This window comes from Abramis brama (assembly GCF_963993115.1).
Source record: "Abramis brama genome assembly, chromosome: 3".
NCBI lineage: Eukaryota > Metazoa > Chordata > Actinopteri > Cypriniformes > Leuciscidae > Abramis > Abramis brama.
Genome location: NC_139965.1, coordinates 20,716,419 through 20,742,735, shown reverse-complemented (window position 1 = coordinate 20,742,735; position 26,317 = coordinate 20,716,419). Strand labels below are relative to the sequence as shown.

At 38.3% G+C, this 26,317-nt stretch overlaps 1 protein-coding gene across 4 annotated transcripts; it reads right to left on the bottom strand.

Annotated features, from left to right (window-relative positions):
* Positions 1 to 90: 90 nt before the first annotated feature.
* On the bottom strand, positions 91 to 26,317 carry LOC311078567 (actin-binding protein WASF3). 4 transcript variants are annotated; one of them, XM_084107446.1, is made up of 11 exons: positions 26,066 to 26,317; positions 14,460 to 14,601; positions 12,537 to 12,671; positions 9,102 to 9,255; positions 7,004 to 7,121; positions 6,528 to 6,611; positions 5,976 to 6,154; positions 4,732 to 5,016; positions 3,500 to 3,885; positions 2,279 to 2,480; positions 91 to 752 (listed from the first exon to the last, which is right to left on the bottom strand). In XM_084107446.1, exons 2-10 carry the CDS (start codon positions 14,590 to 14,592, stop codon positions 2,323 to 2,325), a joined length of 1,632 nt encoding a protein of 543 aa, XP_083963572.1. In that variant the 5' UTR covers positions 14,593 to 14,601; positions 26,066 to 26,317; the 3' UTR covers positions 91 to 752; positions 2,279 to 2,322. The 4 variants fall into 4 exon arrangements, with proteins under 4 accessions (XP_083963572.1, XP_083963575.1, XP_083963573.1 ...); XM_084107449.1 differs by lacking the exon at positions 6,528 to 6,611 and having other exon boundaries at positions 26,066 to 26,272; XM_084107447.1 differs by lacking the exon at positions 91 to 752 and having other exon boundaries at positions 14,460 to 14,604; positions 26,066 to 26,204.

The window sequence follows — 26,317 nt, the reverse complement described above, 5'->3', positions numbered from 1 at the left end:
AAAAACTATTGCTTTGAGCTTAGTACCTGCATTAAATGTATAAATAGATTGAAATGGAAATATTAAATGTAAACAAACCACACTGAGGAATGTTTTAAGAAGCACTTTAATGGCAGTTCATACATGCATGCAGCATTTGCTTACATTATATTCTTTTTTTGATACATTGATTCTCATACTGTTTATTATCTATATAAATCAAAGTTCTGCCATTTTAACAAAGTTCTATACATCACATTGTTTAAAACACAAAGGACTTCATTCTTTACATACAAAACACAGGCTAAATACACAGCTCACGATAGCTGTTAAGTTGGGAGAGTTTAAACTCGAAGCCTCCCTATTTGTGCAGTGAATGACACATTTAAGCAAATAAATAAAAAATAAAAGCTGAAATACTGAAGTGCTCTTATTCTGTACAAATTAGCATATTTAACATTTCAGATGCCCTAGAGGGCAAGATGATTCCAAATTAAAAAAACTAGCAAACAAAACTAAAATTAAATAATGACCCCAAACCAGCTGTTGATCAATTACTCAGAAAACACTGTTCATTTCTATTTATGTTTGTGTTTCAAGCACAGCTGTCTTCCTTGTTGTCTGCTCAATTATGGTGTGCCTGTTGCCTTGGTAACAATGCAGAGTGAGATGACTGACAAGTGAATGGTTTGATCCTTTAGGGAACAGATGACCATGAACTGTATCCATTTGAAAAGACACAGAAGACTATGATTTCTTTTTCTATTTCCATCCTTGAAAAGACGGTGGAAAAAACAAAGAGAGAGTTTGAACTGACACAGTTAAAGATACAGTCCATAACTACTAACACAGCACCACTTGAACCTCAAAACAAAGTATTAAAGTTGTTTAATTTGTAGTTGCACTACCAGTAACTGCCTACAAGTAGCAGCAATCACAATTTGTGATTTTAATGTATTGGTGGATTCAGAATGCACCAATGCACTATCAAAGTCCTTTAAAAGCCCGACTTGTAGTCAAGAAGAAAGCAAATAAAACCCTAAAACTCATTCCAATCCATCCAAATGGGTTAAATTATTTAATTAAATTTGGGGAAATAGCAATCACCAATAAAGTACGTAAAACATCATCACTAAGCTTCCCGCCATCCCTTAGATACAGAAAATATGTTATATTCCCAGCAGAATTTGATTATATCTTACATACACGGCCTTGATACAATTTTCTGATTCAGATTGTCCATCCATACTGTTCAATTAGCTGGGATGTAAACATGAATAACTTTTATACATTTTAATTAACAAACTAAAATCTTCACTAAACATCTACTGTGTATTTGTGCTCTATTGGAGCGAATCGCTCAAGAATATTGCATTTAGACTTTCAACTGGTTTGTTATCTGCTTGATACTTGGTCAACATGCATTCAAGAGGTCAAAATGCAGTTGTTTCTTTGGGCTTGAACATGAAAATGTTTACTTAAACATTTAGTATATAGCCTCAAATCTATTTCTGACCGTTTCCCGTAGGGCTGTGAAACGATTAATCGCGATTAATCACATCCAAAATAAAAGTTTGTGTTTATATAATATGTGTGTGTGTGTACTGTGTATAATTATTTTGTATATATAAATACACACACATGAATGTATATATTTAAGAAAAATGTGTTATTTATATATAAAATATTTATATATAATATATATTACATATAAATATATAGTATATACACATGCAAATATTTCTTAAATATGTACATGCATGTGTGTGTATTTATATATCCAAAATAATTATACACAGTACACACACACACATATTATATAAACACAAACTTTTATTTTGGATGCGATTAATTATTTCACAGCCCTAGGTCCTTCAAGCTAAAGTTAACATTGCATGATCATCCAGCTGGCTGTTCTAATAATTATGAGGTCATGTTCTAAGGTTAGAGAGAGAGAGAAAGAGTGCAGGAGAGAGGACAGATGGTAGGACCACCACACTCAGAGTAAGTGATGAATAGTCTCAGGCGGAGGACTCAAGCTCACTGCGTTGATGAGCCGATCTCTAACAGACATTGCTCCACGGGGTCAAAACTCTCATTAAATTTCACCGTCAAGGCTTCAATTTAAGATGTACGATCTAAAATTCAAAAGTTTCTGGTTTTGTCTCTTTGAGACTTTGTAGTTACGCAGCCCTTCTTTTAAAACACAGGAGCCATGTTATATTAGTGCAGACAGACATCGACATGCTACATTAGTTGTGATAATTCTGTTCTCTGAAACCTACACTCTAACGCTTACTTCATGTTTTTTTTTTTGATTCCTCTATTGTCGTTTTTCCTGTCTCAGTCTGACCACTCGTTTTCATCCAGCTCAGAGTCTTCGTCAGATTCGCTGTACTCCACGGCGATGCGACGCGATAAAATAGTGGCCACGTCGTTTCCAATTGGCTCCTTCTTCGCTTCCTGCTCCCGCTGTTCCTGCACCTTACGCAGCTGGATCCCTATAAGACAAAAATGGAAAAGGAAGGACCAGAGAAGATGCCTGAACATTAATTCATATATAACTAAAAGGGTGAACCCCTCAAGAACTGTTCCTTCAGTGCAAGTCATTTCACTTGGCGGCCATCTTTGAAACGCCTCTCGGGCAGCTATTTCAGTCATGCAAGTACTCTTTGAATGGGGAAACATCAAATTCTACAAAGCTGTTCACCAAGCTTGCAATTAAATTTCATATTTGAAATCACCAATGCAATCTAACATCAACTGTCTCATTCATTGTATCGAAACACTGAAATAATGACAAAAAAAAAGCATTCTTCAGGCTGGACCAGCCAATGCGCATTCTATACCAACCGGAGCTTCTATAGGCATCTGCAGAGGTGCAATGACTTTACCAATTGGCGATTTGGTCTTTTATTTAGAAGGTGGGACTTATTCCACCATATTGAATATTTCTCCTATTCACAGTAATATGAGTGCAGTAATATTAGTGTCTTTGTAAATCTCAAGTATTTGAAATTTCACCCTAAAATAATACTACTAATAAAAAAATGTTAATTATGTTTTGAAAGAAGTCTTTCTTAAGCTCACCAAGGCTGCATTTATTAAATCAAAAACAGTAATATTGTGAAATATTATTACAATTTAAAATAACTGTTTTCTATTTGAATACATTTTAAAATATAATTGATTCCTATCATACAACCCTGATTTCAGCAGTCATTACTTATAACATTACTTGTAATATTATAATCGTCACTTTTGATTCATTTAAGGCATCCTTGCTAAAATAAAAGTATTAATTTCTTTAAAAAACAAATGTACTGTCCCTAAATCTTTGAATGGTATAATTGTATATTATATTAAGAATGTATATAATATTAAAAAAGTTTTTACATTGTGACATTATTTTCATGATGCCGCCAATTCTCACTATCGAAAAAAAAAAAAAAAAAAAAAAGTAGATTGTAGTCCCCTAACTTCTTCACACCCAAAGCCCACTTGATGTGTGACCTCTCACCTCGTCGGATGGCTGCCAGCAGGTCGCTGCGTGCATCGCTCATTGGGATGAGAGGTACCTGGCCCTTCCTGACAACTGGTGCTTCCACAGGGGCATTGGGCATGATGTGTGAGTGAGGGTGCGAGTGGGGGTGTGTGGGTGGCCCAGGTGGAGGTGGAGGAGGGGCTGCGGGGGGAGGATGGGTTGGGGAAGGAGTGTAAGAAGCAGGGAGGGCAGGAGTCGGAGGAGAGGGGTTGTAAGTCTGGGTAAGAGATGGCATGGCACTGGCCGGGGCAGAGGAGGGGCCAGTGGGACTGTCAAATGCAGTCTGGGCAGAAGGAATGAGAGGTGGAGGTGGAGGAGGAGCAGGAGGAATGAAATACTCTCGATGCTGAGACTGCTGACCACTGAGACACAAACAGAGATAGAAATTGTTCAGGCAAACTACTTTAATCAAGAGATGAGCTTGAAGCTTGAAGCACACTACAAGACGGAAACTCATTGCTTTTTTATGTTATTAATTTGAGCATGCTTTTTTGGCTAATACAAAAAAAGAACCCAAAACCCTCCCTCCATGTTATGCTGTAAAAATAAATAAATAAATGAATAAATAAATAAGCTCTTGCATCAGTATTGTTATCGCTAACTAAAACTGAAATGATTAAAAATTGTTTCGTTTACTGGAATAAAGATGAGAAGAAAAAAAAAGAAATTCACTGAAAAAAACTTGCCAACATACTGAAATAAAACTAATTTAAGTTGAAGTACTAAAATGACTAAAACTGAAAATAAAAAAAAATAAAAATCAATACTAGATATAAATGTGAAAAACTCAAAAGCTAATAAAATAAAAATAAATAATATCCTAAATAATAAACAAACTAAAATTAAAATGAAAACAGTGCTTGGCCACAGACATGATGCTAGCTAAATTTTACACATGATTGTATATGTATTTTTTTTTTTACATTATTCAGACTCTAAACAAAAATATGAATGAAATAGCATTTAGACCAGGGTTTTGCAACCCCTAGTGGTTCATATGATGGAACTGCAGGGGATTCATGAGAGAGTAAAATAAACGCATAAAATAACTGAATCAAATAAAAAATAATGTATAATTAAAATGTTATGTTTCACGTAAATAATTTAGATCATAAGGGTTCCGCTTATTAAAAAAAGTTAGGAAACTCTGCTTTAGACACTTTTTAAACAGGAGATACTGTATTAAGAGAAGCCAAAGAATAACAGACCTGTAGTCTTTAGCCTGCAGGGGGCGTGGCCCGTTGAGAGCGGGGTCTGTGACTGGTTGTCCATGGGAGGTCTGAACCCTGCCGATGGTCTGTCTCCCAGGTGGAGCGGAGGAGGAAGGGGCCGGCCGGTAACCGCGGTCCAGGGACTGGGTCTGAACATGAGAGGGAGCCATGAGGTGCTCTTTGCCATCGGCAGCAGAGTAGGCACTGGTCACAGCCATCTGTTGAGCCGGGTGACTGGGGCTGCCTGGGTAAGAGTGCTCACCCATGTCTGAGGCAACCGACCTGATGGCGGAAAAGAGACAGAGAGGGGTCATAGAAAATCATTAAATGCAATTCAAATGCTTTGGGTTCCAAACTTCAGCTCTATTGAAAGCATCTGTGTGGCATTCTGTTGTTTATTACCACAAATAATCATGTTGATTATTAATGTTGATTTTGCCCTAGACTTCTAAAGTCTATGGGCAAGCCAAAGCACCAGAATAAATGTTAAAAGAGCCAAAACCAGTGTCACATGATCCTTTATCATTTTAATATGCTGATTTGGCGTTTAAGAAAATCAAGATTGAAAACAGTTGTGCTGCTTAATATTTTAGACACTGTGATAATTCTTTTTTTCAGGATTCTTTGCTAAATAGGAAGTTCAAAAGAACAGCATTTATTTGAAATAGAAATCTTTTGTAACACTATAAAAGTCTTTATGGTTACCTTTGATCAATTAAATGTGTCGTTCCTTGATGAATAAAATAAAAGTATTAAAAAAATCTTACGCACCACAAACTTTCAAATGGTAAATTAAAATTTCCCATTCTTCCCTTTCTTCATACCAATAAAACAATGAACAGCAGAATTCATCTAAAGCACATACTACATACAAAACATACATTTAATATATGAAACATGTTCACGCAGAGACTCAAACTAATATCAATGAATCATATCTATTTTTTTTAAACAGACAGTTTAAAACGGGCACTTTGGCTGGCGCGCTGAACCAGACACGGAAGCGCTCACCTGTCATGAATCACAACTGTTCAGTGTTCTCAACCATATCAAGTTTATTATTATTTTATGTATTTTAAAAACAAAACTGTATGACACCCCTGCTCTGGTGTCTCTATAAATGCAAACAGATGTTGGTAGCTCAAAGTGTCAACAGATGGCAGTACTGAGTTATGCTGAACTGCAGCCCACTTTAATGATCATGTATTGATGAAAGAGTCAAAGTGAAAGAGACCATTAACCTGTTGTCCGGTGAGAGGGAGCCTTCAGAAGACATGCCATGGTAAGGAGAAGGTGTGAAGCGGGCATCTGGGCGGAACTCCTTATCATACGCCATTACGTTCCACTCCTGTCTGCGATTTCGAGCTTTACGAACCTTTTTCACCTCACGACTGGGGTCCTCAACCTGCTTCTGCTGCTCCTGAGTTAGTGTGTGTGTGAGAGAGAGAGAGAGAGAGAGAGAGAGAGAGAGAGAGAGAGAGAGAGAGAGAGAGAGAGAAAGAAAGAGAGATCAAACGAGAGTGAGTGAGAAAGAAAGGCTAATGTTGCAGAAAGCCCAGGGTTTCATCACAAATCACATTTGGTGAAAGAGTTTTAGATTGTCAAGCAAGCAAAGTAGTGTCCACATCTTTCACTGAAAATGCTGTGAAGAAAGTTTTCTACATAATTCAGGGAATGCATTAAACATACACACGCACTCAGTAGAAAAGCAAGTGAAGAGACCGTAGGGAAAGAAAGTGGATGCATAAAAAGGAGTCAGCAGTGAGGGATTGACAGAAATGCAGGTCTCTTACGGAGGACAGGAGGGGGCTTCTGAGTAGGGCCTGCCTGGAGTGGGACTTAGTCTGGTCTGAGTGAGTCTGGCCTGAGCCGCTGGTCTGGAGAGAAGGGGCAGATTCTGGGGGGGTTAGAGCTCTCATTCATGCACACATAAAGATACGTCCACTGACGTGTTTCTTTCTGCTCTCTTCTTTGCATATAAACACACTGGCTTCTGGTTTGTAGAGAGGAAATGCATCTGAGAAACTGGTTTTACCAGGGGCCTGAAAGTGCCATGGAATGAAAGGTAGGTTGTCTGATGTGCTAAGCATTATTCCAGCTCTTGTTGACAAGTTAAAGTCAGTCTTAACCATGTTAGTAACATGTACAACATTTATTTTAGTACAAACTTGGAACCAAAGTTGCAGTATTTTTGACATCCCAAATGCAGCACATGATTGTGGAAAAAAACAGATAGTGAAACAGGACATAAAGCGCACTGAGTACACACCTTCTGTCTCCTCTTTTCTTTTCTCTTGTCCTCTGTGGCTTGCAGCATTTTCTCCCTCCAGAGGATAAAGAAGTAGGAGGGATCTGTGTAGAACTTCAGTGCATCCTTCTTATCATCTCTATATAAAGAAAGAACATATGATGGTTGTAGAAGTAATGTATTGAATGGGAGAAATGGTTTAAACAAACTCATTTGCTAAAACAAATGGGTCTTTCAGACACCACTTGAGATTGAGAACATTCTAGGAGAGTGAACTTGATGAGCAGCAGGTGATTTATCATTTTGTCACACTACACCAGAGATGCACAAACCAGGGACACAATCTAATCTGTGCTAATCTGTCTAAGTTTCAAAATGAACCGAAAATATACTTGCACTTCTCATAATAACATAAAACATCTCTAATGTTGTGTTTTGCAACATTGCTTTGGACAAAGTATTTATCAATTGAACTAAAATCTAACAGCAAATGCAGTAAACTTAATCTCTTCATGTGGTCTGAGTTTAAAGGAACATTCCACCGCTGGAAAGATGAATGTGTATTTAAAATAGGTCATTTATGTAGAAGAAATGCGAAATTATTTTTGAATTTGGAGCTTTCTAGACTGAGAAAAGCCAGAAAATGTATTTTTGGCTTATGTGGATGAAAGACAACAACTCCCAGAATGCACTTGCTTCGCTGCCCTACGAGGCCACTCCCAAGCCACGCCTACCGGTAAGAGAGCGCAGTTGAAAACAACAAGGCAAGGCTAGGCTACGAGTGAGTCTCCGTGAAGAGTTTGCCCGTGATTTCGAGATCGCCCAAAATGTCCGGGATTCGGCTTTTGCGTTCTACAGTCGCCATTCATCATGTGTACTGTGGCGAGCAGTACGAGGCTGAGGGGCGCGGGAGAACGGCGCGAGGCCGGTGGCGTGATTACTGATGACCGACACCTGTGAGGCACTGGTCTCGTATCTCTCACGGAGGAGCGGGAATCTTCTTAGCAATGGTAAAACGCACATCAACCGATCACTTGTTTAGCGTTCATGTAAACACTACATTCACATTCACCAATCGGAATGAATTCAGTTAGATTGAAACAAAAGGTGAGCATGTAAACAATGAATGGCGACCGCAGAAAGCAAAAGCTGAATCCCGGACATTTTTGTTGATCTCGGCAGCCGGACATGTCCGGGAAAAAGTGTATGGTAACCCCTACTACTCAGCTTTCTTCGTCCATGTTTTCTGCAGGTTTCTGCTGGTGAAATCAAACGTACTCGCACTGATCTGTGATAGGTCTGTTAGCGCATTAGCTCCAACCCCCTATGGGCGGGTTTGAAAGGGTGGGAACTAGTGCTTGTAGTCTTAACAGAAATCCCCCCCTCTTACACTTCCTCCTGACGATTTTTGCGTCATTGTAGGAGGAAGTGTAAAGAGGTAAATACAGATTTCTCTCGTCTCAAGGGAAAATGAGAAAATGTTGCACGACCATTCAATAGTATGACTGGGTTTCTAACATTGCAAAGCTTAATGCAAATGGGTGGAGTGTTCCTCTAACACGCATTTGGGAACGCAACATATGAACGTAATAATATAAAATTATTATTATTATATTTAAATAGTTTGGCTTTCTAAAACCACCAAGTGTGAAGGTGAAGTGGACTGAGACACTATCTAAACTAAAAAGAAGGCCAGGTACAAGCCAAAGTACTTTTTTTTTAAATTTAGTCACTGAAAATGGGTTAGAGCTTTTCTTTTTGCTCCCAAAGTGCACCAGATTGATGCATTTCACTTTAAAATGTACAAAATGTTCCCCCGGGCTGGGGCATATCTTCATTTCATCTTCAAAATATATAATTTTCAACATAATATACAGTAGTTGGATATAATGCAATATTTTCTTTCTGCCCACGGGCCTCAATCAAGTTAGATTTTTGTCCCTTTGTAATAAAAAGCTTGGCCATCTCCACAGTACATCATTACTTGTATGAAAAAAAAAAAGCTGAGCTGAAGCTACAGTGTGCCACAGAAGATGCACTGTCGCTACTGTTGATATTAAACATCATATAATGTGTCTCATGGCGGAATGTCAGCTGGAAGTGAGGAGGATGATGTCACCTGTAAGGGCTGAGAATATTGAGAGGGGGAGGTTTGTCTCCACGGTGGTAGAGCTCCAAAACAGGATTAGGGATGGAGTTCCTGGAAACCACCTGTTGGTCCTGAATGGTGGAGCTCTTGAAGGCCTTTCTCATGTTGATATCTTGCAGAGAGACTGAATATGGGGGACAGAGGTAGAGTTCAGGTTTTATGCATTTATTTCTTCATTGAGACCGTCTAAGATATTAAGATTTTACAGAATGAAGAACCAATGAAACAAGACAAAATACACTTATATGAAGGCAAGACAGATCAAAGTAAGGCTAAATGGTTCATCCTCACCATAATAAATGACATGCTACTATACTCGAGGACCAGAACCAGAAAGGAACCGTCACCTCTGTAATACACACTCGGTTAAGTGCAGTGGGCCACAAGACAGCCAGTTAACTGCCACTCATTGACGACTGGATATTGATAAGCCAATAATTACGGCCATTACCCAAGATCGGTTTAATTTTTACTATTATGGTGATTAAAGTTGTGGTTTGACTAAGACAAGCTGTCATCAGCGTAAAGAGTAAAGGGCCTTAAAGCAGAGCTGTGTGAAATCCCTGCTTAAGTCACTTAAGGAGAGGACAGAGCTATCCAGGAGACAGCAGATGGTCATTCTCCTATTCACATGCTCTGCTTCTCACCCTGGACTAATCTGGAATGGCACAGACAAATATGAGATCAGATGCACATTTAAGAGTGACATTATTGCATTGACTGCCTTGGAGAACATGGGCTTCACCAGTGACTTAAGATGTTCTGTATATCACCACTATCCAATTCAAAACCAAGGTAAGGATCTATACACTCTGTGTGGGATATGGAAAAAGGGACAAATCTTTCAAATTCAACTCTCAAATCTCATTAGTGTACACATTAAAACTGGGACATCACAGTGGGTCACAAAATGTGATAACTTAATGACAAGTGTTTAAAATGTTTAATTAATGATAATATTGATAAACTAAAATCTAAATGTAATTATATATAAAAATTATATAATATATTTATATAATATAAAAATTATACACACACACATATATATATATATATATATATTTTTTTAAATATGTACAAATTTAAATGGACTTTTTATCAACAGAAATATACTATGACTAAAATTCTTTTATACAAATGATGTTTTTGCACAGAAAGCAGTGCACAGCAGTGGAAAAGAGCTATTTAAATATTGTCCAACATCAAAGTCATGATGATGCAAGTGATCCATGCCATTGTGTGGAAATTAATGTCTTGGCTCTGGTCCAAAACTAAATAATTTATTAGGATCTTCTACATTAGTCTTGGGGTAGCCTGTCACTGAGAGGGCGGGGCTTGTTTTGATGTAAAGAATGATAGACTGCCTCAATCACCCTCTAATTATATATGCCACAGGAGAACACTCGCAATATTAAAACACTGCTAACACTGCACAAATACTACTTTATTGAACATTAATAATTCAAGGCTGAGCATACTGGCTGATCTGATGGCAGGAATGGGGTATATGAGGTCAAACCTAGGACAACTTATAAAACAAGGGGTTTCTGCTTTTCTGCTTTTACTATGAGTTAGGAGTAATTATTCACTTTTTCACCCTTGTTTGAAATCGGTTCGGAAGGTGGGTGGGGGTTTCCCCCTCGGCTGAAATTGTGGGGCACCGCCACCTTTCGCCCAGCTAGCGACAGCCCTAGATGCAACTCTCAGTGCATGGATGTTATATTTTAAATTGATGCTTATTCATTTGAAGTTTATTCATTTTGATTTTTGTTTTTGTCACTTGTATTCTTTTATTTTTTTAAATGTCTATACAGTTTTTATTCATTTTTATTTCAAGTTTTAGTTATTTTATTAATCAAGATAAACTAAATGAAAATGAGAAATGTTTTGGCAAATAGCTGAAACAAAATAAGTTTGAGTTTTAATTTCAGTTATTTAAGATTTATTTCATTTCAATTAACAAAAATTCTTTTTTTATGTATTGCTTTAATGGTAACACTTTACAATAAGGGTTCATTTGTTACATTATTTAACACAAACTAACAATCCTTCTACAGCATTTAAATTAGTTAATGCTAATCTCAGCATTTACTAATACATTTGTAATTTCAAAAGTTGTATCTTTTAACATTAGTTAATGCACTGTTAACTAACATGAACAAGGTTAATAAATGTTGTAAAAATATTTTGTTCATTGTAAGTTCATGCTAGTTAATGCATTAACTAATGTTAAGAAATGAGACCTTATTGTAAAGTGTTACCACTTTAGATTTAATCAACTATAATAATCCTGGCAGTTAGACATATTAATATCCAATGATGTACTTCTCTCTAACAGAGCTTTACACATCACATACTGACTACAGGCCTTATTTTATTAATTTCAGATTTCTTCGTCTGTCTCTTTGTTAATTTTTTTTATTTACATCTCTAAATACCTGTTTTGTCCTTGTACACATACTGTTGGAGTGCAAAAGAAACTCGGTTTTAAGTGTGGATGGCTGGTTATAAATTAATAATTAGAACGAACGTTAAGCGAGGGGATGGGGTGACATTTTTGGATCAGACACAACCATGAATGCCAGCAAACCCCATCACCCTTTCTGCTAGCACAACCACACTCACACAACCACACACTTCTGTCTCCTTCACAACCCTTCATTCTGCATGCAGCACACATAAAACCCCAGATCAGCATCAGGTCAGACAGACACACATTAGAGAGCTATAAACACACACACAGTCCAGAAACTGCATGTTGTGCATTCCCAGCAGGCCTTGGCTCTCAGCGCGGGTGTGGTTGAGGATGTGATAATGGATCGCTCGGACTTTAAAAGAAACGTCGATGTTTCTTCGCCCTAAACGAGGGGTCACAGGGGAGCTGGAACATATTAAACCCTCTTTATCGGATCTCCAGTTATCGATCACAGCTGGGCAGAATGTTTTAAATAGACAAGGACATCGTTAGAACATGTAACGTGGCCCTAATCTAGATTTTACATATGGGCAGGGTGTTTACAGATAAAAAAAAAATTATGTGATGGGCATCAAAACACATAGCCAGACATCAGAGAGATGTGCTGAGCTCTGCTATCCGTTTCATTTATTGAGACAAAAGACAGTACCACCAGACACTGGATTCTTCTATTCCACAGAAAGATGAACAAAAGAAGGAGATGAGAGGAGTAGAGGGAGGAGTAAAGTGATACAGTTTGATTTCTCTTTCATGGCAGAGAAAGCTGGGTCATCCCTCTAACTACAGGCTAAAAGAAGACCATTATAGAGGACAGCACTTGAAGGCAAACATGCTCTTTCTCAGCCTCTTTCCAGCTGCTACCTGCTACAGCTGAAAGCTTGATAAGATCTGGAGATGATGTAGAGATAAAGCTTAATGCTTGATGTTACCCTCTTCCACGGTGGAGTCCAGCTGAGTGACTTTGATAGCCAGCAGGTCCACTCTCTCCTGCAGGTTATTCATACGCATGTAGAAACTGTTGGCTTCATTAAACAGCTCTCCAAAGATGTCCTCTGCATGACGACCTGCAAGACAAATGCAGACAGAAGAGAATGGCATGCTGAAAAGATCAAATTAATTTTCACACTGGCTTGTGTTGGTCTTGCTAGTGGACCAGCAAAACTTGTTCAATGGTGTCTTCAGATTAAGCAGGTTTACAGGATGATAAAACTAGATAAAGACCCTGGTTAGGAAACAATTTGCTTGTGTCATCTCGGTTTAATCTAGGGATATGCACATCCACTAATTTGATTTGTCGTTTAAATGGAAGATTTGTAACAGACTAGTCGACTAGTCCAAAAGTAAGAAACCCTCTGAAGCCTTGTGTATATATGATCCATTTGAGCACTCTATTAATCAAACAGTCAAATCCCATAATAAATGCCACTAAACGCTGCACACTTGGCAAATAAAGCTTATTCTAATTTGAAGTGAATATGCGATGGGCATTTGCTTGCTTCGGCTATCACACATATAGTCTATGTGCATGTCCTGAATACGGTTGTGCATGGCTCTGGTGGAATTATGCCAGTTTGAAATGGCACAGCTTACATACAACTTTTCGGTTTTATTTCGAATTCAAAATACTCCCGCACTTCATTTGTCTTATGAGCAGTAATTTCTGTGCTCTCCATGACTGACACGAAGAAAACGCATCTAGGTAAAATAAAAAGATTAGGCCCTACCTCTTAAGGTATTCTTTCCAAGTGTTTTATTATAACGTGCAATTTAAAATGCTTTTAAATATAAATGTAACAAAGTTACGCAGGGAAGAATGGGGAACCGGTATACAATAAACGGAAGTTTTAAAATAAATAAAAATGTTAGGTTAATTGCGTAACCCCGGTTCTCTGAGAACTGAGCGATATATCTCACTATGGGAACGCCCTCAAGCATGATAGACTATGGAAGGACCAATTACACCACGTCACGTCTGACGGACCAATAACAGCTCATGACAAGGAGCCCACCCCCTCCCTATATATACAGCTGTGATCCCCAAAACAGCATTCTAAGCATGCTCTTCCCCCGTGTTATGCGAGTAGGGAAGCTTGGTGAGATAACTCGCTCTGTTCTCAGAGAACCGGGGTTACTCAAGTAACCTTATGTTCTCTTTCAAACAATCGCTCGGTATCTCACTATGGGAATGATATAGCCAACTCCCGTAACATCTCCCACCAAACATCCCCTTGAACAATGCCCATGAGGTAGCCATACCCCTTGTAGAATGAGCCCTTAAGCCCGGCGGGGAATGAAGACCCATAGAAGTATAGTATATTAATATAAACACTCTCCAGAGTGAGGTAAAGCACGAGTTAAAGCATTCAGAACCGTGGACAAGTCCCATGACGGGACCAGCCGCTTCGACACTGGTCTCAAACGCTTCACTCCCTTCATAAAACGCCATATAAGAACTGAAACTCCCTGAAGGAGCTGGACAATTTCTACCGGCCAATGAGGGGCTATCAGAAGGGGAGATAATCAGTTTTCTCTTAGTCAGTCTAGGGTGGGAGAAATTAGACTCAGCGGTGGGAATGCATATAGCAACACGTTCGGCCACGGGAGTGCCAGCACATCCACACCCAAAGGTGCATTTTGGTCCCGAGAGAGAAATAGAGCGGACAATTTTTTGTATACAGTGCTTGGCTATAATGGCAGTCTGGTTGAATGATTGTTTCCCTGACTTTTCAGTAGGGTGAGAGCCTCCGACATTGTGAGATAACACAAATGGGACTTATTTCAACAGATAACATTATTATATAAAAGAACAAACAACTCAACAAGAAAGAAATGAAAAGCAGGGTGCCACTCACTCAAGCTGCCCAGTTGTTTGATGATGGCCGCCAGGGTGCTGTTGGTGACACACTCCAGCTCACTGGGCACTCCATCAGGCAGAGCTCCTCGACAGAGGTGCTTGGGCTCAATGCTCCTCTTCACCAGCGGCATGACTGACTACTGCTGAGACAGAGAAACAGAGAGACATGTTAAGGCACAAACCAACCACCTAATGAACACAAACACCAAATGAGAGTCATTTCCAGAGCTATAAAATAAACATCCATTTAAACAGGGCCCTCACAGACAAAATTATTGGAAAATTAATAACTATAAAATAGCTATAAAATAAACATAAATTTAAATCCTTCCTCACAGCCAATTCAAAAATATTAAAGTCTTTTAAGTGTGTTATGCTGAAAAATCACTCACCTGTAGTTAATACAGGCATCTGACATACCCGAAGCAGGACTCACTGTGGTCTGCTTATGACCAAGACCACAGAAAAACACTAATAAAGACAGTCACAGGCATTACACACACTGATACAGGCACAATGGTTCAGTGACCTGGGCATGCAGACAACATCGCCTGGCAACAAAAGTGGAGTAGTATGCTGCTAATGAGACATGAAAAAGAGTGCTGTTATAGCCCTGTGGGACAGCAGACATGTGTGTGAGTGCTCTTATTATAGTGTCTAGTTATTATTTCGGTCTGAAAGTGAATGGAAAAACATCTATATACTAAAAACCAATAAAGTAATTGAACTACACTACCATTCAAATGTTTGGAGTCTGTATTTTTTTTTTAAATAAAGAAATTAATACTATTTTAAATGCAGTTCTTTTGAACTTTTTTATTCATCAAATTATCTTAAAAAAAACAAAACAACTTGTATCAAGGTTTTCACAAAAATATTAAGCAGCACAATACTTTTCAACCAGTTATTGTGATAATAGTAAGAAATGATTTCTGAAGGACCATGTGACACTGAAGAATGGATTAATGGCTGCTAAAAAAATAAAGCCTTGCCATCACAGGAATAATCTGAATTTTAAAAGATCTTAAAATAGTAAACTGTTATTTTAAATTGTAATAATAATTTATAATATTACTGTTTTTTTTTCTCTGCGCCCCAAACCCCACCCCACCTCTGACTACCAAATAATTTAACAAAATATTATAGAAAGAAAGATTCATTGGAAAAATAAAGGCAGAGCACTGACCGCTATTAACGCACTTGGATGCCTTTGCGACGGTTGTTTTCAGTTTTTTTCTACTCATTTCCCCGCCCGTTTCATAAACAGATGGAATGATAATTTATGGGATTCAAACTTTACAGTGTGTACGTGGCCAATAACTGCAGCAAGAGCTCTTTTATTCTTATCAATCACAGAGTTCTTTTTTTCCACTTGATTCTGCTCTTTCAATGTGAAGCAGACACTGCGGTACTGTGATCTGGTCATCCAATTTAATGAACAACACCCCATGAATTATTCCACTGGAATACACCTGAAATCTCTTGTTTCTCTTCCCAAATCCTAACTCCTAGTCTATCTCTCCACAGGGACACTTTAAAATTGTATTTTCTCCCCTATTCTTCACTTCTAATCCTATTAGCATGTTTATTAGTTAGCCTAGAGAAAAGCAATACACCAGATACTGTATATTTTATCAGTCAATAATGGAAATGTAAAAATGGAGAATTTTGCTCAGCTGATCATCAAGTGCTGGCCTGATCTCTTTCATACACACCATCATAACAATTACACACCAGTTCAATAACAGATTACACTGAACTGAAATATTCACACTCTTTTTGTCTTCTTCTCTGAGTCTGCTCATGAATAAAGCAGTAGAGATGAGTGAGACCATAGAGAGACAGGGCTGTAATCCTAACTCCCTCGAGCGCTCGGCAGGACTGTGTGAAGTGTAGAAGTAATAAAAGGATGGGTTAATGGAAAGACGAGAGAGAGAGAGAGAGAGAGAGAGAGAGAGAGAGAGAGAGAGAGAGAGAGAGAGAGAGAGAGAGAGAGAGAGAGAGAGAGAGAGAGAGAGAGAGAGAGAGAGAGAAAAGCAGGACAGTTCATCATGGCTGTCTCTAAAAACCTTGTGAGCTCTCAATCTACATTTACATTTATGCATTCAGCAGACGCGTTTTTCCAGTGATTTTGACCTTCAAAAAAATCATGATATGCATTTTATCAGTATGTCCCTGGGAATCAAATCCATGACATAGTTGATGGCGTTGCTGGTGCCTGGCGATTGAGCTACAGGAATGTTACCTACCAAGACAGTTTTAGGTTGCTGCTGACTCGGGACATACAAAATGCTGTTTAGATTGGCAGATCTCTAAGATCGGAAACACAGTCACTGATACCAACGCCATATCCTAACCTGCCATGATGGATATCAAGTTTCCATCGAAATTGCTGCGCAACTTGATGCAATCTCAGCCAAACATTAAAAAAATTAATAAAATACAATTAAATGGATTTTGGACCAATAAGATTTCACTGTGGGTAGAACTACCTGGCTCAATCCTGCAAAGACTTTGTGGTCACAGCTGGTTAAGAAAAAAAAAAAGATTAATTCACATTTTCAATTCAACTGAATTGCCGCTTTGTGTTGTGCCTGGTTAGGTGTAATAGTGTGAGAAAATTCTCAATTTCCAATTCAGGGAATTCTTATACCGGTACTTACAAAAAAATACAATTACAAACAGGTGTTCCAACTCTCTCACTTCTCTCTCATTATCTTCTCTCTTCACATAATTTAGGGTTTTATTTAACTAAAACCAAAAGCATAAAAAAGCTTATTTTTGTTACTTAAAATAAAATAAATTTTAATTAAAAATAAAATATAAAAACTTAAACTTATTTTATTTTATTTCAGCTAGTTTCCAAAGCAACATTTCCATTTAGTTTAACTTGTACTGAAATCAAATCACTAAAAATGGGGGTGGGGGGGTTGGAGGTCTATAGTATAATATTATAATAATATTAAAAACTTGAACCCTTAAACACAAACTGGAAAAAAATGATGGTGAGAATGATGACAATTATAGGCAGCACACACAGAGAGAACGTAAAGCAATGAATGAGAGAAAGGGAGAGCCAAAAAATGTGCCACCATGCCAGGAGGGGCCTTGATGATGTTGCCATGGAAACAACACTGAAATGGCTTCTGAGAAAGGATTGAATTAGAGAGAGAGAATGAGATAGAGGGAGAAGAGTGAAAAATGGTGCAGAGAGAATCCCTTCTATACATCTCAACAAGACATCAGAAATGCAGCAGAGCAACACCCACTCTTGTAAGCCCCTCCCTCTCTGATATATACAGACATTAGCACAGAGATCTTAAATTCACCACACACACACACACACTTAGTTATTTAATGACTACCTAAGCATGTCTGAATTTCCCCATCTCTCTCTGACAGCAGGAGGGGAGAGCATCAGAGCGAATTGTTGAGTTGCTGTAATGTGTGTGGTGGGGATGTAAAGCAGTAATATGTATATTAATATGAATATTAAGAGCAATGAGCATATGAGGTTCACCTCATTAACCAACGCTAAACACTCATTATTCACAATCATCTGATTAGGAGCAGTTATAGTACAGCAGTAGGAGTCAGACTCTGTGAGCGTGTATAGTCTCTGTTTGCATGATATTAAAGACAGAACTACTCGCTTTTGTGGATGTATGTTGTTTTTGATATGCATCAGTGTCATTTATTGAGTTTGTATGCGTGCATGATCATCTGCTCTGTGTGAAACAGACAGCATTTATAATGGAATTAAAGGCCTAGCTCTCCCTCTCTACAGGCATGTGTTTAAAAGTCAATGTAATGCTATCAAACGCTCATCTCCCACTGTGAGCCAAGTGCCTGCAGACCGCTTGCAAAATATCACACACTATATCATTAGTCACAAACACTGACGTTCATTCTCTTAACAGGTTCCAATCAAATGCAATCCATCTGCGGCTATATTTATTTGATCCAAAAAATTGTGAAAATGTATTACTTTAACTGGTTTAATATACAGTACTGTGCAAAAGTCTTAGGCACTCTAGGCCAGTTATTTATATATTTTGCTGTAGTGTTTCAGTAGGAAATATCAGTTTACATTTCCAAACATTCATTTTGCCATTAATTGTAATAATAATAATGTATGCACAAGGAGTCTGACAACGGCCAGGATGATCTGATCTCACCATCATCGAGTCCGTCTGTAATTACATGAAGAAACAGACATAAATCCAGAAGAACTGCGGGAACGTCTCCAAGATGCCTGAAGAAACGGACCTGCAAAGCTACTTGAAAAACTATGTGCAAGTGTATCTGGACAAAAGCTGGACAAAAATGTTTTAAATGCAAAGGGTGCACTGCCGACACCAAATATTGATTTGATTTAGTTAATAGAAGTTAATTGATAAATCAAATCTATTTATGACAGTATGTTCGAAAGCCTCTTAAGAAAGTGCCTAAAAGTTTTCACAGTACTGTAGCTTTGCATTCGTCTCAGATTTTTCTGTTTCTTCATGTAATCCCAGATGGAGTCGATGATGGTGAGATCAGATCATACCGGCTGTTGTCAGACTCCTTGTGCATACACAAATCTCACTGGATTATTAATGGCAAAATTTATGTTTGGAAATGTAAACCGATATTTCCTACTCACACACTACAACAAAAGATACATGTAATGTATCATGTACATGTATACAGTAATGTATAGTGTATGTAATTTATTTCTGTGAAGGAAAAGCTCTCATTATAATATGCCAATTATGTGATCAAGAAACATTCCTATTATTATCATCTCACATACATGTTTGCTCACTCAGTGTATTTGTGTTTTTACAATAGGGTAATTATGTTGCAATAGCATACAAACAGCACAAGGAAGCTTGATTTCAAAGTCTGAATTGAATTTACATTAGACAAGTAAACAGTCAGTAATAAAATATAAATAAACTATAATTACAAACGATAATGCAAATAAATACGGTACAACAGAATAAAGATAAATGAAACCAAAGGTGCTTTAAGATTTTTGGCAAAGTCTAACAGTAGTATTAAGGTAAGAAATACTACAGAATTTGGATAAAGTAATTTAATGTAAAATAAAACTGGATAAAAGTCTTTATTATAAATATTAAATACAGATTAATCCAATTAAAGTTACAAAGGTTATTCAGTCAAGAGCAGTTGATTTTATCTTTTCTTTTGTTGTTTAATAACATAATTAGTAGAGATGCACCGATTGATCGGCTGGTGACCGGAATTGGCCGATTTTCACGTGATCGGCCGTGACCGGCGACCGGCCGGTTGGTCTGATAAATGCCGATTTTATGCCGGTCAAATGCACTCGGGCGCCGCATGATTAACATCGCGCAACATCAGCATCACACGTGCACACAGAACACACATGTAGAAAACCTCGTGAATTACGTCCGTTCAGACCGCAAGCGTTTTTTTTTTCCGGCGTGCATGTTAATCACTGAGTGCATTCACAACGGGAGCAGGAGCAGCGCGTGAGCGTCAAGCAGGAGCGTCGCGAGCAGTGAAGGGCGTGTTTCGGCGCCGAGTCTATTTGCTGCACTGCTCACGCTCAATTAAAGGGAAAGCACACTTTTGATGGACAAAATAGCCTAAATAGGGTTTCACAAAAAAAAGTGCCCAAAATGGGCAAGACAAGAACTGGAGTAGGCTATGTCAGAAAAGAAAACGAAGACTAATATTTATAGAAAATGTACCCATTTAAACTTGTTTTATTATTCAGTCTGTACAGGTGATTGCAATAGGCCTGTGTGTGTGCTTTGAGAAATATCTTTATACTGCAAGGCTATATTTATTTTATTTTTTATTTATATATTATTTTATTGCCATTCCCTGTTTTCATACAGCCATTTAGTTTGCTAAATACATAAAAAAATTATTGAATATTGAATGTGAAAAGGAAATGGTTCTTCCATAACACTGCACTTTGTATGTGTGTGAACTATGCAAATTGAAAAATGTTCTATTACAGAAAAGATATAAAATAAATATTTGTGTGTGCTGTAAAGTGGTTAGAAAAAAATTAAATCGGAATCGGCTAAAATCGGTATCGGCAGGTCAAACTTAATGAAAAATCGGAAATCGGAATCGGCCCAGAAAATTGTAATCGGTGCATCTCTAATAATTAGCAGTACAGCAGGTTTATTAGGCTGCTGTCACTTTAAGAGCGAATGCACGCATCTATTGTTACACATGCGTTTTCTTTCTCAACTGTAAACTTTCACTTATTTACGTGAATAAAATAACTCAATTTGGTACTCGCAGGCCGCAGAATGAGTTAAATAATGTGCAATACCTGCAATCTCGTACTGAAATTCAGGCTCTGTAACAACAACACTATTCACCTGGAGTGAATGAAACAAGTAAGGCGGGTATATCAACTCGCTGTCGGAGAAAGGAGAAGAGAGCGAGAAAGCGCAGCTGCTATCAGTGTATCAATAGTGCGGAAAATTAGTATTGAAACGGTTTCAGATATTTCAGTATCGATAGGCTACATATCGAAAAAACTATATTTTTGACTAGGGTGGTTTCACACTTGGTTCAATTGCCTGGTCCGAACCTGAGTTTGATGTTTGAGGGAGACGCTGACATGCAACCATAACTGTACAAACATCAACAATACCAGACTTATATCGGATATCTTTAACATTTGTGACCATACACACAAAACTGACAAACATTGTCCAACATCAGACTCATTGCTGCTTCCTTTCTCTTCTCCCAGTAACAGTTTTCAGGAGGAAATGATGTTTTAAATGTCAAATCAAGAGGAGCACAAACAGCAGGTCGATCTGATGAGCAGACATGTGTTTGTGCTGCTCAGATTCCAGAGCCCCTGATCCCCCCTTATCCCCTTTTCCACTGGCTTCCACAATGCTCTCTGGGAGCCATGCTGATCAACCCTCAACCAAAGCCATCCAAAAAAACAAACAAACAAAAACCTTTAAGGAAATACGATTACATTCAGCATTCTGTTCCCTTATCCTAAATATTCAGTGCCGTTCGGAACACAGAACAAGAGTGTCATTAGTGCAGACTGAGAGGAAGTGTTGCCATGGTTTCCTTTCATGCCTCCGATTGTTGCTTGATCAAAAAAAGAGGAGAGAAGAGCAGAAGCCAAACACTTCGGCAGACAAGAGAGTTAGACAAACAGAAAGACAGAACAAAATGCACATTATTCCCTCCAAGGTCAATGACTTCAGACTAGTGTTATTTTAGTTTTATTTATATTTGACCTTCTATTATGTTTTCATGTTTACATTTTCATGTGCTTTTGTCATTTTTATTAGTATTGTTTTTAAATATGGTTAAATTGATTTTTATTTCAGTTTTAGTTTTTATTTATTTTCAGTTAAACTTACATTTATTTCAGTGCGGGCATACGCTGTGCGAGTTCGGTTTCAATGTTACTATAGTTTCGGATAGAAAAAAAGAAAAAGTAAAAAAGACGAGTGTGCAAATGATTTGGTGAAAAGCAGAGAACAACACAGCCATTCCTTTCAACAAAAACAACAGAGTATTTGTGTTTGTGTCAGTGCCTGCACACACTGTAGGGTTGCAGCCACTGCTAATAATATTCATAGATCTAGCCTATGTGACGTGGTTGTGTATGATTTAGCAATAGGGACAGCCTATACACTGGCCAACTCCCCACATTTTTTAAACATAAATATGATCAAATTGACACCCTCTGGAGTCTGGGACAGTTTTTGGGGCCCTGGAGAAAAAAATATTAATGTTGAGATTATTTTTTAGATTTTCATTCAGAAATGATGCCAACCGAATATTTAGGCTCATAAGAAATGCAACATATATAGGCTACAAATGTTGGTAAAGAGCTCAATGTGCAGGGTCCAACATTTACTCAAAACCAGGTAGGCCCTAATTCAGACTGAGGAGTCTGAAAACTGAGAATAAATTTATGAAAATACATGTGCTGTATCCTAATGTTAAGCCATCATATAAGCTGTAGCCTAATGTTAGATGAAAAAAGGATCCCTAAAGCCCAAATTTTAGCATTAAATAAGAGTTCATTTGTTAAACTGGGATGGGCTTGAGGGTAAGCTCTCTGTTTCTCTCCCATGAACTCTTCTCACTCTGTCACACACAATTAAATGTGCTACATTCAGCACAATCGGAACAAATCAGCCAGGACACCATGTGACCTAGCTGGAGTCCCTGTGCATGAACCCCTGGCTGGATAAGGCTTTGGAGCAAAAGGGGTCACTCCCTGGAGCCAGTGCTTTGAGGACTGCTCTGATCTGTGACCTGCTTTGTATCTGAAGTTCCAGATTTATTAGGACATGGATGGATCCCTTCATCTGAGTAAAGGGGGCAGGCTAACAGGAAAAATAAACTGGGGTGTTTGGAGAGAAGGCGGTGGGCTAACTGGGGAATGAAATATGGCTGTGGGCTGAATGGAGATGGATGAAACCTGAGATGCCCAGAGAAGACCCAAAAGAATGATTACTTCAGTTTGATATTCAAACAAAAACTTAAAGTCAGCATGAAATGAAAATCAATGCAATTTCATCTATTTTCTTTAAAAGAATGTTGTTGTGAACGATTCATCCTTGTAGGCCTATGCGTTTCTTTTCTTTTTACCAACTTCCATTACATAGAGACCCGGTTTCACAGACAAAGTTTAAATTAAGTCAGGATTAGGCCTAAGTTTAGGACATTTAAGTACCTTTTATAAATGTGCCTTATAAAAAAAGATTACTGGTTTGCATCTTGAGACAAAACATGACATATTTTAAGAAATTCCTGTTCAAGTTGCTTCCAGTTAAGCCTTGTCTGTGAAACTGAGGGTAAGGAATTTAAAGGGTTAGTTCACCCAAAAATGAAAATTATGTCATTAATGACTCACGCTCATGTCGTTCCAAGCCCGCAAGACCTCCGTTCATCTTCGGAACACAGTTTAAGATATTTTAGATTTAGTCCAAGAGCTTTCTGCCCCTCCATTGAAAATGTATTACGGTATACTGTCCATGTCCAGAAAGGTAATAAAGACATCATCAAAGTAGTCCAAGTGACTACAGTGGCTCAATCTTAAGTTTATAAAGCGACGAGAATACTTTTTGTGCGCAAAAAACCCCACAAAAATAACGACTTTATTCCACTATTAATTTCCTTCTCTCTGGGCCTCGAGTTTTTTCACGTAGTATAACTGCGTAGCGCTTCTGGGTTGTACGTCACACGCATCACACACATGACCAGCGTCGGCCAATAGTGAGCCTACGTGTGATGTACAACACAGATGCGCTACGCAGTTATACTACGTGAAAAAACTCGAGGCCCAGAGAGAAGGAAATGAATAGTGGAATAAGTCGTTATTTTTGTGGGGGTTTTTGAAGCCCCTAACCCTAACCCTAACCCTAACAACACATGGAAAGATTTATGGAATAAGATGCAAAAAAACAAACATTGTTCACAGCATGCAATTTGAAATCGGACAATAACCGTCTTGAAATGCATTACTGAAGACAGCATATTTGTTACAAAATTTGTTATGGGTTTTTTTTTATTTTTTATAAATAAATAAATAAATAAATTGGGTGTTTTCGATAACCAACTTGGTTGATGGACAACTAATCGACCAATCGCTCGCTTTTCACTTTAGCTTTTGACAAGATGTTGCGCAAGTTCTCCGCCACATCCGGTGCAATGCGGCGCCAGGCACAACGAAAGTGTTTTTTGCTAGTTTCAGCGGTGAGACTCTGATTGGTTTATTTCAAGTTACACCCAAAACACAGACACCCATTACTCATTGAGAATAGGGAAAACCCTTTTAAGACCATACGCCGGGCGCGCCGACCATTTTTCCTGTCATTAAACTAGCAAAAGTGGACTTGCGCCGTGCGCTTTATACTTAGACTAAAGACTAAGATTGTTAAAAGAGGGTCCTTTTAGTTTATAGTCTAATTGTAGTGTCCTTTGTCCAACTGAACTAAATGGTTTATATTTCTATAAAAAAGCAAAACGACAGTGGGGGCGGTGCCGCGACGGGCAAGTAATGTAATCAGTGTACGATCGAACACTGTTTAACACCGACTACCACAGCAAGTCTACAGCCAGACCAGCAGTCTGAGATTGATGACATTATACAGAAGTGGATTGATTCACAACATCAATGATGACCACCGTGACACCCATGTAAAGTAACTACAACGACATAGCATCGATCATGCCCTACTGCTGCCTGAAATTACTGAGTAAGCATGCTGGTAAAACAGACTGTGTGTACGCATGTCTGTGTGTGTTTTTGGGTTTGCTCACAAAACCGGAAACAAATGATTTAAAGCAGTACCTCATATTGACAACTGAAGTGAATAAAAGAGAGAAAATGAGACAGGCACTGGTTTAGTCCAGCTGTCTAGTATCCTGATATGTAGTGTGACCTAGAAAGCCCTTTTTCGATGGGCTCAAAAGACAGGCCATGCTTGCATTTTCTTTTTTTGGTGTAGGGTAACAAAAGGCAAAGGCAAAATAGCAGCAAACAGCACTTTTACATAGGCATTGCACACAAACACATTTGCACACAACAAAGCAGAGAGGTGGCCTGCTGTACAAATACAGGCAGTACAGTTCAGCTAAACAGAAACTTGAGTTGAGACTTGACTTGGACGTTAAAGACTTGTGAACATGTCCATTCAGTACATTTACCGAATTGACATCAATGCTAAAGTTCGAGTAAACAGATCCATTCCGGCTCATGACAGTCACAATCAAGGGGGGCGTTTCAAAGTTGGTGAGAACGCTAGACAGTGGACACAAATCATTTACTTGGGCTAACATGATCAAATTGACACCCTCTGGAGTCTGGGGCAGTTTATGGGGCCCTGGAGATGTTTTCACTTGTACATAATTTAAAAAAATAAAATAATGTTAAGATTATTTTTTATTTTAATAAATTATGCCAACCAAATATTTAGGCTCATAAGAAATGCAACATATAAAGGCAACAAATGTTGGAAAAGAGCTCAAAGTGCAGGGTCCAACATTTACTCAAAACCAGGTAGGCCCTAATTGAGACTGAGGAGTCTGAAAACTGAGAGAATACTTAAATGAAAAGATGGACAGACTTTGGGTGGACAGAACACAAACAAAGAAAAAATGAAGATAACCCATCATTTTTGTGTTTTATAATAGTTATAATTATCATAGTTTTGTTTTTGTAGATTTATGCAAGAAATATCACTCACGTTACACACACATACATATTCTGGAGACAGCAAGCCCTTAGGCAAACTAGATCGACCTATTATAAATTATGTAAACAAAAATATGGATGTAACAGTTATACCGTCGCAGTTCCTGTCTCAATTGACAACATATTTTATTTGTTAGTACCACATGATTTCTCGCCAATGCAAATAATAATAAAATGCCCACTCCATGTTACGAATATTTTCACGGTATCACATTAATCCTCGTTACAGCAATAACACACATAACAAAACACACCACAGCCTTTTTACGTGATCAAAAAAGAGCACTTGCGCGCGATGTTAGCGTTAGCAGCTCAGCTTTGTCCAAGCCCATGAGAGATGCAAAACCGATTAAAAGACCGTTTACCTGTGTATATCAAGCACTGGCGCGGCGTCTCTCTGATTTCGGTCCGTATGTCTCTCTCCCACTGTATTGTTACATCGCATGCGTCGCTCAACGGCTATTATCTGCAACGGCTAATATGAATAACGGTGCGCGAGACAGGTTCAGTTGTTTGTAAATCTCGGAACGATGCACCCAGCGTGCGCGTTTCCTTGACAGCGTCGAGTCTTCTGCTAGAGCAAGAGAAACGCTGCCCTGCGCGCATGCGCAGACTCT

Excerpts from the sequence above, each read along its gene's own strand:
- LOC311078567 (XM_084107446.1), bottom strand. The coding sequence starts at position 14,592 with ATGCCGCTGGTGAAGAGGAGCATTGAGCCCAAGCACCTCTGTCGAGGA. Across the intron at positions 9,256-12,536 it reads GGACTCCACCGTGGAAGAGG|TCTCTCTGCAAGATATCAAC; the intron begins GTAACATCAAGC and ends CCCCATATTCAG. Across the intron at positions 5,017-5,975 it reads TCCCTCTCACCGGACAACAG|GTCGGTTGCCTCAGACATGG; the intron begins GTTAATGGTCTC and ends TTCCGCCATCAG.